Source organism: Falco cherrug, chromosome 1 (genome assembly GCF_023634085.1).
Source record: "Falco cherrug isolate bFalChe1 chromosome 1, bFalChe1.pri, whole genome shotgun sequence".
Taxonomy (NCBI): Eukaryota; Metazoa; Chordata; class Aves; order Falconiformes; family Falconidae; genus Falco; species Falco cherrug.
Window position 1 is genome coordinate 27,782,832 of NC_073697.1, and position 12,876 is coordinate 27,795,707.

General features: G+C 37.8%; 1 protein-coding gene across 12 annotated transcripts in view; it reads right to left on the reverse strand.

The window, feature by feature from the left end:
• Positions 1 to 12,876, reverse strand: part of TBC1D1 (TBC1 domain family member 1) — a 123,105-nt gene that overhangs the window by 19,459 nt on the left and 90,770 nt on the right. For all 12 annotated transcript variants that reach the window (XM_055717672.1, XM_055717667.1, XM_055717717.1 and 9 more), the window contains 2 exons: positions 6,781 to 6,966; positions 1,909 to 2,070 (listed from right to left, as the gene is read on the reverse strand). In XM_055717672.1, the coding sequence (XP_055573647.1) occupies positions 1,909 to 2,070; positions 6,781 to 6,966 (348 nt within the window). The remainder of the gene's footprint in view (positions 1 to 1,908; positions 2,071 to 6,780; positions 6,967 to 12,876) is intronic.

Sequence of the window (12,876 nt, forward strand, 5' to 3'; positions counted from 1 at the left end):
CTGCCTTCTCTCATATAAGCACAAAAGCATATGAATTTATCTCTGCAATACTTATTTTTAATACACTATCATAACCCAGAGACAACTGCTTGAAAATGAAATGCTAGTAAAAATGTATAATATTTGAATCCACATCACAAGTGTACTTAGAGAGCATTTCTGCAAATTACTTTAGGGAACTTAAACCCAATTATTGAAAATCCTCCAACATGAAACAGTGAGGGAAAGTGCTGTTTCAGATACCAAATGAGTCAGGTTTTCCTCCTCAGATACACATCTAAAATCCCATTAACTTCAGTGAGGTTGAATGTGTCACATAGGGTAGAACTGGCTTAACAGTGCACATTTACAGCTGCAAATTTACGAAGTAATTAAAATTTCCCTTTAAGGAAGTAGTCCGCTATTAAGTTTATCTCTGTATGCTGCATCGTACATGTAAAATAAAGTATTTCATTTACTATTTTCTAAATTAAAGATGCACTATATTTAAACATCTTCTACAGTGAACATTACAGGTCAACACTACATATTTGTTATCCTAATTTAAGCCTCATGCTTATTGAAACCTTCATTTCTTACCTGTTTGCCTTGCTTACTCAAGTTATTTTTAATGGTTTTGGTCTAAACTACAACTTGCTAAGCTCAATTTAAATGCATTTTTCATTTCTGTATATGCATGAAATCTGACATCACTTCACTTTTAGAATGTTGACACAACTGGGCTGTAGAGAACCAAGCATAATAGCCGCATCAAGCCTAGGGATAATTTCCCTATCAACTGGCTACATGTATGCGCTTCTTACCAGAAATCCACTAAGCAGGGCTTTATTTATTTATTTACTTATTTTGCATCACTCCAAGTTTTTATTTTGAACTCTTAACACAGGCCAGCACCCCTAGACTATCAAGAGAAACCAAGTTTTTCTCATGCTCAAATATTGACCGGGCAGAGACATTTACCTACATGAATGGAAGGAAACCCGTTTGAGCTTTCCTTACTCTGCAGAGGTTTGTGCTTAGGGCATTTGATATTGTTAGAAAACTAGACTTACCTAGTCATCTTAAATGGATAATTTGGTTTAACTTGCTTGATTAATTGCATAGAGGCAGGTGCAATATTGTAAATATTAAACTTGTTCTAGTGAATTCTTGACACTTCCTTTACATACTGGAAATGTTTGTATAGAACTATAAAAAGCTCCTTGTAGTAGCCATCTTCACCATCGGCTACATACAGCACCTGGCATAAGGTCTTCAGGTCCAACCATGGCACAAATAACATTAATAAACCTGGTTTCTTAGAATATTTAAAAAACTTCTTTAGGCTGTATTTTGATGCAGTGGAGAGAGGAGCTGGCTGCTCAGCCCTGCAGTTATGAGGAAGACTGTACGTGGTGTCTGCAGGTGCGATGCATCGTTTAACTCAGAAAAAAGGCAGTTGTACAGAGATATCCATGTATATTCTTTGTATACACACATACTGCCCAGGCTGGAAGATAGAATTTCCAGATAATTGTGTAGACAGTTACTTCAGTTATTTACAGAGTCATTTCTTTGGCATTATCCAGGCTTCTTCTTTAATTATATCTTTTAATTTATAAAATCAGATTGCAACAATTATAATACATTGAGGTACTGTACAACTTTCCTGCAAGGACAAATGTTATTAAAAAATGAATACCAAGTACTGGAACTCCTGTAATACAACTGCACCTACCACTGAAAGGGACTATTACTTGCATACGCATAACCATGAAGATACTGAACACTGTTGCTTGTTTAGTCATCAACCTGAGTAACAGCTCTAGTGAGAATCTGGTTATAAGGAGGAGTTAAGAGGTCACCCTATCCGTTTTCTAACACAACTTACATGCATTTCAACAACTCAAAATATCAAACTGTGCTTACCTTGCCCAACAGCAGAGTGTATTTTTTCCACATCAAATTTAATCTTTGACCTTCCAGGTGTACTCAACATTTTTTCCCAAATCAAAGTTACATCTTTTAAGCATGGTGTGATTTCTTCATAGTCAAGTTTCAGACGTCTGTTCTGCAAATTGTTCTCTGAAGCTAGGAAGTAATATCATGAATGCACAGGTTAATACAGTTTGCTGTTTGTAAAATGGATTATTTTAACTTAGAACTTCATTATGCAATCCACCTAAAATTAAATTCTATTAATTCTGAAACATTCTGTGTCTAAATTTTTGTGATTGTGGGGTGGTTTTCTGTTGCCTTTTTTTTAAAAAAAGTGATGACTAATGAAATAAACACAAGATTTTCCTAACAGGATTCTTCAATTTCCCAGCTCTTAAAAAAAATAGTGCAAAAAACCTACACCAAAACAATATCGTAATCTATTTCTTATACATGCAGCTCCATAATAGTAATGACAAAGTTAAAAAATTACTTTAAAGGTGAGCATTCATATGTCCATTTTTCTAGACTACATATACTTCCCTTTGAAAGTTCAAGTATAGAAAATTTCAGGACCCTGAACACAAATAGGACTATAAACACTATATATATTATATATATGAGGGTCTCTTAAAGTCTCCACTGAAGAAATCAGAACAAGGGTCAATGAATAAGTCAGTCTTAAATAAGACACTTTAGATCATCAGAGCTCCTGGAGCAGAGATGTATTGTCGTATTGGTGACTTTCTCAGACTACAATTTATAAGAATAGTGTACTGTATCTTTGTATGTTATCTACAAGGGATTTGTAAAAAAATTATCAATAGCTGGGAAGGTATCAAAGAACCATGGCAAAAAGGAAAATGAATTCTGTAACTGAGTGTTAATTCACAAGTTTGGAAGTGGCATGAGAATTTCAAAGGGACTCCTGGCAAAGCTTTTAAGTGTTGTTTCTAAGGGGCCTTTTTAGTACTAGAATGTACCTGGAAGAAAGGGTTTATTAATGGCATTCATGTAAACTAAAAAATAAAGCACCTTTTGTGATAGTGGATGAATTTGTGCAGGTCGTAAGACTGAAAAAACAGAAGAGGTCTTTCAGCTGAGGTGGAGAAAAAAGATGCAGTGCAGATGAGATAGAAAGATGTCAGTCATCCATTCCTAAAAGGCAGGAAATGCTGAAAAAAAGTGCTGTAAGGAAACTGAGATGAAGCTAAAAAGAGAGCACTAAGGAATGACACAGACTATGGTAAGTCTGTGGAGCATTTAACAAAATGGGTATTTCAATTTATTAGCTGGGTTGTAATGTGGCTGAGGACTCAATGCACCTAGTTTCAGAACAAGAGTCCTGGGATATGGTCAGCGGCTCTCTACTTGCAAAGATAAGCAGAGCACAGGTTCAAAAGACATAAATGACTGAAAAGGTTCTATTGTATTAAACAGAACTTTAAAAATGATTCTCAATAACACCCACTGAGAAAATTACAAATAACACAATTTGGAACCATGTTTATGAAATAGTGTATCAGGAAGTGACCATGATTTTTAATTAAGTTGCCACGATGTATTCACAGAACTTCACTGTTGTAGCTGTTGTAAGCTGCTTTACTGTAATGCTAACAAGATACTCTCATTTTGAGGACATTCTGCCATACATCATAAGACTACTGCTACTTTTGATGATTTCACAGTATGAACTCACAAAATCACACTCCTGTGTGTTACAGTCTTGAGGCAATCTATGTTAAAAGGATGTAATCTTCCACTACTTTAATCCTCCATTGTTTGTGTGTTCAACTTGTTTATATAAATTTACTAACGAGTTAAAAAGCACCTGAGTTTACATGGCCCATAATGACACTAAGATAACCAACACACTAAGCTCATCTTGTTCTGAGATCTGTATCTGCAATTAAGGTTTTTTAGATTATCAGATTCTGAGAGTCACAAAGGGTTATCTAGTCCTGTGCTGCCACTGGCTAAAACAAGATTTTAGATTTTAAAAATGGAAAAAAGAAAACACTGTTTATATTTGGGAAGTGCCCACCTGACCTCCTTATCCTGTAGTTGCTTTCACATGTGAACAATTTCATTCAGTGAGGTTATTTATGTGATTATGCTGTTACCTAAGTGTTTGCAAGGTCCAGACCTCATAGTATTTCATTTTGACATTTTTCTGTTTTTGACTTTTCACTTCAAAGTAGTGTATTTCATTTTAAAGCACGACTTTGGCTGCTGGGTAATGACACATGCTTTACCCATCCTGATACAGACAGCTGCACTTCAAGTTTGCTCTTTAAAGTGCTTTTTTATTCCTCGTTTCTGGTTGCTTTTGATTTTTCCCTGTAGATTATATTCAGTGTTTAAGTATAGACCTACGTAAATACAAACACTGATGGTTTTATTATAGCTGTGTGCCCACACTGAAAGCGGATCCGTGTAGCTAAGCCAGGGGTCCTCAAACTTTTTAAGCAGGGGGCCGGTGCGCGGATGAAGGGGCAGGCAGTCATCTGCGGCTGCTTGGTTTCCCCCCCCAGCCCCCAGCGGGGGGGTCTGTAAATACCGGGGGCCGGACTGAGGACCCTGGGGGCCGTATCCAGCCCGCGGGCCGTAGTTTGAGGACCCCTGATCTAAGCTCTTTGTCAACTTCTTCACATTTTCTTCAGGTCAAATACAACATATTTACATATTGGAATATCAAAAAAAACCTTAAAAACCAGGTGCCATTGTATGAGGATAACTTAAAAATGACATTGAAGGTTCAACTTGTATGAAAACAAATTCAGAGAAATCTTTCAGTATTCCATCCTCTGCAAACAAGTGTCTTCTGGTGCTTGGCAACTTTTCAGTCTTTTCAGACTTTTCTGCTTTATTCCGTTGTCCTATGCCATGTGCAAAAATGTGACACTAGGAGTGACATGCAAGGACTAAGAAGAGAATATGGCTTTATCAACAAACTTATTTAGATATTGACACTACCCGATTCTCAATATCACACTTAAGCATTATCAGTAAAGATGCAACATACTGTACATTTAATTTTAATATTTTGTTCAGTATTAAACAGTAGTACTCTAAGAATTATTACTACATGTAAAATACTTATTTTCACTTCCCAGTGACAAAAGCATCAGAAAATGTAGCATTACATTACAAGCTGTGCTCACTGCAGCACAGCCGTCCGTTTTTTCAAGTATTGTCTCACCGTCTGAGCTCTGCATGCAGCAGCTACCTAGGACAACTTCCTTACTGCACAGTGCATGCTGCCCAGCCTGGGTATTCAGTCATGCCAACGCTCGTCTCATTCACTCACTAACTAGCTTTAGACATGCTCATCTTAGTGAATTTGTGACGGTTTTGCAATTGTTTTTTGTGGGGAGACAAAACTGGAGCACCTGATTAAACTTGTTATAACTTTTATTGATATTAATGTCCTGCAGTTGCCAAAAACTTGGTTTCAGGCTGCAGATGCAGGTAACTTGAATACAAGAGAATTTAAAAAAAAAAATAATGAATCAGGAATGTAAATATACAAAACAGAAAATTTATTTCTAAATGCTATGTCCCATAAAAATTCCAAGTTACAGAACAATTTGACAGAAGCTCATTTTTGACAGCACTGCTCTAAGCTGAAGGGATTGTATAAATTATTGCTCTTGGCACCTCTTTCTCCATATGGTCTTGGCCCCTTAGCCAAGGGCATTGTATATTTGGTATCCATCACCATATTTCATGTTACTGGATTAGCGAGTACATTTGCTGGGAATGTGCCTGTCACCTGTGGAGTTCTTGGGAAATTCAGGTATCAGGTGTTCTTCGGATATCAGGGTTGAAATAGGAGAACTATCCTACTAGGAGTAAATAGCCTAAAGGTGGGTTAAGTGTTCTGGGAGGCCATATCTGATGTCTGAGGGAGGCGTTTTCTCCTTCCAGTTAGGAGTCTTAGCCCAAGTTTAAAGAAGGATTTTGTGTTTGGTAAACTGACCTTTTCACACAGCTGGGACCTTTCTCTACACAGTTCTTCCTGGAAGACAATCCTTCCTCAAGTTTACACAAAGGCAAAGAATTGCCATTTTCATGCCAGGTACCTCACCCCTTGAGGGTCCAAGTGCCTACTCCCTTCCCGAACATCCAAAATCAGCCAGGTAAGCATTTCCATCCTCATCATTCATATCTTCAAAGGAGCAGCTCTCAAGGGCAATCACTTGTGATTCTGTATGCAGCTGCTACAATAAGATGTGTATTCTTAATTGGCTGCATTTTATGTGTATAAACTGCCACCACAACAGATTTGTTGCAGCTACATATTCATACACAGAAAATTTTGGTTAAGAAGAACTGCAAATTCCTTCATTCTTATTAGCTTTCTGACTGATCTAAGTCATACTACTCTGTACCAACCTTGCTTGCACAGTGTGTGTACCACTGCAGAGACCCATAGTTTTAAGTCCACAACCAGCTCAAGAACTTCAATTCAACTTCAAGATTGGCTAAACAGAACACTGCAATGACCAACACTTAGACAATGACCTGTGCATGCAAATGTAGGAAAGAATTCAGTTCACAAGAGTGACTGTGCCGAGCTCCTTGTCAGAACTTCTAAACACCAGACTAAAAAACTGCAGCCATGGTAAAACTAAGAGTACTAATTAAGTCCAAGTACACAAATAATAAGATGAAGTGATAAAAAAACAAGTGTAAATTGTCACCTACACTAATGAGAGCTGAGGGAGATGCTGTTAAACAGATGCCTGCATGTTCCTACAATGTTTCATTAAGGCTTGGTCCAATCCACTGCCAAGACCACAAAGAAAACCAAAAAGTGAATTTACATTGCAGTAGGGTGTAATCAAGAACTTCACTAACCTTGTAACTTCTGGTTTTCTTTCTCCATTCTGAGAAGCAGTATCTGCTGAATAATGGCTTTCTTCCACAACTCGCGAAGCTCACGGGGTGTCCGCTTCCTTTCCTCTTTCACTGGCCCAAAGGGGCCATCTTCACACACTGGTTCCAATGGGGATCTGGGTGGAAGTTCTCCCAGTTCGGAGTAATCTTTAAAAGAGAGAAGTTGTTGTGAACTACTTAGATTTCATGAATAGGTGAATGAAGGGACACATTTTAAAAGATTGCGTATATATATATACATACATACATATCTATACACACACACACACACATATATATAAGAGGTAGCAATACCAAGCAAGGTTTCCCAATGACAGTTTCAAGCTGCTTCTGAGTAAGAATCACATGGGCTCTTCCAGCTTTGGCAGAGATAGAGTTCATTTTCTTCCTAGCAGCTGGTACAGTGCTGTGTTTTGGATTTAGTGTGAGAATAATGTTGGTAACACAGTGATGGTTTAGTTGTTGCTGAGCAGTGCTTACCCTAAGTTAAGGACTTTTCAGTTTCCCATGCTCTGCCAACAAGGAGATGTACAAGAAGCCAGGAGGGAGCAGAGCCAGGGCATATTCCATACCATAGAACATCATGCTTGGTATATCAACTGGGGGCACTTGGCCAAGGCTCACCAATCACTGCTTGAGGACTGGCTAGGCATCAGTCAGTGGGTGGTGAAGCAACTGTATTGTGCATCACTTGTCTTTCTTGGGTTTTATTCTGCTCTTTTTCCTTTCAATCATCACTATCATCATCATTATTATTGAAGTATTTTACTTTATTTCAATAATTAAACTGCTCTTATCTCAACCCACTGGTTTTACCTCTTTCTGATTCTCCTCCCCATCCCACTGGGGCAGGGAGCAGGGGGAGTGAGCAAGCAGCAGCATGGTACTTAGTTGCCAGGTGGGGTTAAACCATGATGTAGGTCAAAGTCTGGAACATATTTTTTCTATAACCTGATAAAAACATTGTACCATACACCAAGACCATGCCTTGCTAATTACAGCTTTCCAACAACAGAAGTAAAAGGAAAAGAGGAAAAGGTAAGTTCAAGAAATTGCAAAAATACAACCTACAGCTGAAACCTGGCATGATTCAAATGGCAGATAAAATCACATATAGCGCCCACGTAATTGAAAGTATAATCTCTAAACTGTGTTTAACAAAGAAAATACACACCCTTAGCTGCACAAACACACCACCACCTAAGGCCATACAATAGGATGGTTACCAATTCTTAAAGTAAACATGCAGAAATGAAGACAGGCACCTAAGACATGTTTGCTCTCACTTCTGATTTTTAACCATATCATAACCTTCTGCACCTTTTCTTTTGGCTTCAGCTGGTCCATCACAAAAACGTTTCTTTTTGTCAAACATGCAAGGTAATTGTAGGAGGACTGAAAACACTATAAAAGAAAGTGAACACTAAAATCTCAGGCAAATTGAAAAATCTTTTCTTTTTAGGGAAAGGTTAAACACCACCATTTTTAATGAAGTTCTCAACACAATAAGCTTAAGTTCTTTTACTCTGTTTTCTTAATACCTACTGTAGCATTACTTGATTTGTTTTATAAAGGTTCTCTGAAGGCTCAGTAGTCTTTGATATAACCTGTATCTAGAAGAAAAATTACTCAAGTCACCACCTTTAAAATGAACAGTCAAAACCACTCATCCCTTCCTACCAAATTCCAACTGGAAAGGCATTGCAACAGCCCTTCCTCAGCTAAATAGAATGGCTGTGAAATGTCTCCCTGAGGACAAGCTCACCAGTTATACATACAAGAAAATGCTTTAAAAATCAGTGCAACAAAAACCATTCCCTGGACTCTCCAGCTAAGGACAAGTACATCTGTGCATGCTATTTCAAATAGCTCCTGGAGAAGGGGCACTCCAGAAACAATTATTCTGATGATAGCTCAGCAGTCCATTTCTTTATCATCATATGGCATAGTGATAAAGATTTCAAAGTAAATACACGGACATTATCTCATCTCTACAAACTAACAAAATAGGAAAATTTTCACCCCTTCAAATTCTGCTCTGAATACTACCATATATTGACTCACATGGCTCGTATGCAGCTATTCCTTCCTTGTTTGTTCAAAGGCACTCAAACAACTGAGCTCAGATGACTAAGAATGGAAATGTTCACAGCTGTTGGCTCTTAAGGAGTCAAAGACAAACAGGGTGGATCCAAATACCACTTGTTTCCTCACACAACATTTATTTGCTTCTTAACAGAGTTAAATTCAAGGACTAAAACATACATATAAAAATAAATGCAACATATTGTACTAGCAGAACAAATTAAACCTTTACAAACTTGCACTCTGGATGTAAGTGCAAATACCCATGCTTCAGGTATTGACAGCATTTCGGAGAACAACAAAATTAATGGGAATCAGAATTAGGCAAAGGACAAATACTCGACACTTTAAAGGTAATCAGCATTTGTTGCAAAGAGAAGTATGAAACATCGACAGATGCATTCAGAAATACAGCTGGTTATGAAAAATATCAATACAATGAAGAAATTATATTACATCCGTTAAAAGAAACTGGGAAACAATTTAATTATTTTCTTTACAGGCAAATGGGAAGACTTCTGTGGGCTAAGATCTGCAATTATAAGAGAGGTTTAGGTAAATGTCATCAGGTAGAGAAGAAACACTTAATTCTCAACTTGTGTTGACAATGAAAGGAAAATTATTTTGATTCAATTGTAATTTTTGATGCATATACTACACTATCAACAATGTTCTGTACATTTTCATGTAGAATGACTACATATAGTAGCTTTCAACTCAATTTTTCTTAGTGCATATTAAATATTATAAGGGAAATGCTCTTAAGGACAATGCTGGTAGAACTAGTTTAATTTGCTTGAATAAAATAATAAACTTCAAAAAAAAAAGATCATCTTCAAGGAAAGTTGTTCATTAAGGCTACATTACATGCACAAAATAACAGTAGCACAAGAAAGGGGAATTAATGAAAATGGTCACCAAACATCAATGCAAAAATGTAAAAGTGATCCAGACAGGAACACCCCTATCTACTGTACACTCTCTGTAGTCTATTCACTTCTTACATTCTCATAGCATTCAATATAGAATGCATGCATGTACATCTTCGGGGAAAAAAAATCCCTTCTCAGCCTACACATCCTCCCAGTGGTCGACAGATCTCTTTTAGAGTCAGGTATGTATTCTGGTTGTATGTATATACACACGTACGTGTTAGAAAATATCAGACTATCTACAGAGAAATTTATGGTTGCCTACTTGCAAAAAACCCTAAACCCCTGGCAAAGCACATGCAAGGAAATGGATTAAACACATTGCATTCCTAAAGCAAGAATGAACATATCCAATGCCTAGAATCTTCCTGTCTTTAATGTACACATTCTACTTTCTCAGTGAAAATTCTGTGGATTGGTCTTCAAGCACCAACTTAACAAAACATCAAGTAATTTATCAGAGATGTTACTCACTTATTGTCCTCCAGTGATCAAACCATGGCGACACCTGAGCCACTGCAAACCATTAACTCCTCAAGACTATGGTCTTGCTTCCACTTAGGCTGAAAATTTCTTGTCTGTTACTCACCAAACTAATAAAACCAGTATTCACTAAATGAAGTTTATCTCACAATGCTTAAGGCTATGAAAGAGAAAGGTTACAAAATTCTGGTGGCTGAACAATTATGACTATCAACCCTACCTCTAATTCCTCTGTGGAAGAGTCCTAGGCTTGATTTTGCCTTCCAAATGGCAGCTCCTTTTCTATATTTTCTTTCTTTCTTCTTATCACTTGTGGAAATTTAACAGGAAGTCTAAAGTCTACTCTAATAAAGTGCAACACATTCACAACCTGCCTTCCCTCCCATCTCCATGCTGGCATGTGGCAGAATGTACAGAAACCAAAATCAAAATGAACCTGCTTAACTGCTCAGGTGGCCTGCCTAAAGTTTGCGGAGTTGCATCAGCTGTTTGGCTGGTAAAGGAGGGGGTAGGTGGAATGTGCAGGTAATCCCTCAAAGCAAAGTAAAAAACCAGACCACCACTAACCCATGTGCATGAATGTACAACAAGGTGATCAACAGACATGCCATCTGGCTTCCAGATCCAAAACAGACAAGAGTAGAAATACTGTTAACAAGAAACAAAGTATTTCATTATTATGCACAAATGACCTGGAGGATAGCAGAGAAAGCAAAGATAAATAGTAGAGCAATTCACCTGAACATAAGTGGTAGCTCACATTCCACCCAATCAAACTGCCATGTACTAAAATCCAAGTAATGCACAGCATTCAAAACTTCTGTGAGATTAGTAAGTGCACTTAAGCAGGATTTGAACACTTCAGCACACACTGAAAGACTGTTTCCCTGTTCAAGTGCCAACCTGATCAGCTTTTGTTGACTTCTATTCCACATTTGACCTGTACTCCTTCCAAATATGTTGCTCCCTTCCCTGCAGCTTCCATATAAAAATTCTACCTCCACACATGGTACTTTTACAAGCCCACCACATTTCTCCTCTTTAAGGCTCAGGACTGAGGAAATTGACTCAATAACTACTATTACATTTTACTAACACATAGGTTATTTCCCATTGGAAGTTCATACTTGGACTACTCTTCAGAATTACTCTTCTGCACAGTGCACTTCTACAAGTCTCTGAGTCCAAACCAAGTATTCCTTGAGAAACAGTGTACTTCAGGGGCAAAGCCACCAGCTTTCCTGTGCTTGTGAGAACTTCTGCAAGGTAATGAACTGCAGATGAAACTGCTAATGAAGAAGATGGAAATGTTGCACAAATGTACTACAGAGCATCCAGAAGTGTCCAAAAAATGGCAATGAAGCTGGTGAAGGGTCTGGTACACAAGTCTTATGAGGAGCTGCTGAGGGAACTGGGGTTGTTCAGTCTGGAGAAAAGGAAACTCAGGGGGATCTTCTTGCTCTCTACAACTGCCTAAAAGGAGGTTATAGGCAGGTGGGGTAAGGACTCTTCTCGCAGATAACAAGAGATAGGACAACAGGAAATGATCTCAAGTTACACCAGGTGATGTTTAGATTGGATATTAGGAAAAATGTCTTCACTGAAAGGTGGCCAAGCATTGGAACGGGCTGCCCAGGGAGGTGGTGGAATCACCATCCCTGGAGGTTTTAAAAAAAACACATAGGTGTGGTGCTTAAGGACATGGTTTAGTGGCGGACTTGGCAGTCCTAGGTTAATGGTTGGACTTGATCTTAAAGGTCTTTTCCAAACTATATGATTCTATGATTCTGTGATCCACACGTACCTCAAAAGCACTGCTCTGATGCTCCCACCACTCATACCACCCACGAAAGGAACAATGGACCAAGATGGAATATGTACAGCAGATCCATTCATTTATACTCATCTCTTTGGCTTAACATGGCAGTGCTTCAATCCTAAGATACAGAGTATGTCTACACCCTAAAAGGATCAACAAATGCATTACACAAAGCTCTCACATGCAAAACAAAGTACAAAAGATTATGAAGAAAGTATCACTGTATGTTACTACCAGTGACCACACTAAGGAAAGTTTTTAAATGAAATGCTGGTGGATAAAAGCAGCAGTAATTAAACCAGACAACATTTGACTGGTAGTGATACAAGCAGAAAATTTCATTAGCTCCAGAAGAAGCTACAATAAATACAGAGCGTTTGCTGGACCTGTGGGACAACTTTAAAGTATTTCAAGAGTGAGTTATTATAATGTTGCCTTAAACCTTATGTTTTAGGAGATTTCATTTGTAACTGACTAGAAAAAAATTTAATTGATCAATAGTTCCTTAGTCAATCAACCTCAGTACTGAACAAAGCTTTCCAAAAACAAGAAGAAAAAGGAAACCCACTAAGAGAAACCACACACACAAAGTAAAAAACAACAGAAGTGACAAACCCACCTAAAAGTGTAAAAAAAAAACACATTCTTTCAGAAGCACTTAGTGTAACCAACCTGAAATACCAAAAACAAAATAAAAAGATTCATCTTTGACTAGAAACTGCAACACTTTATATAGAA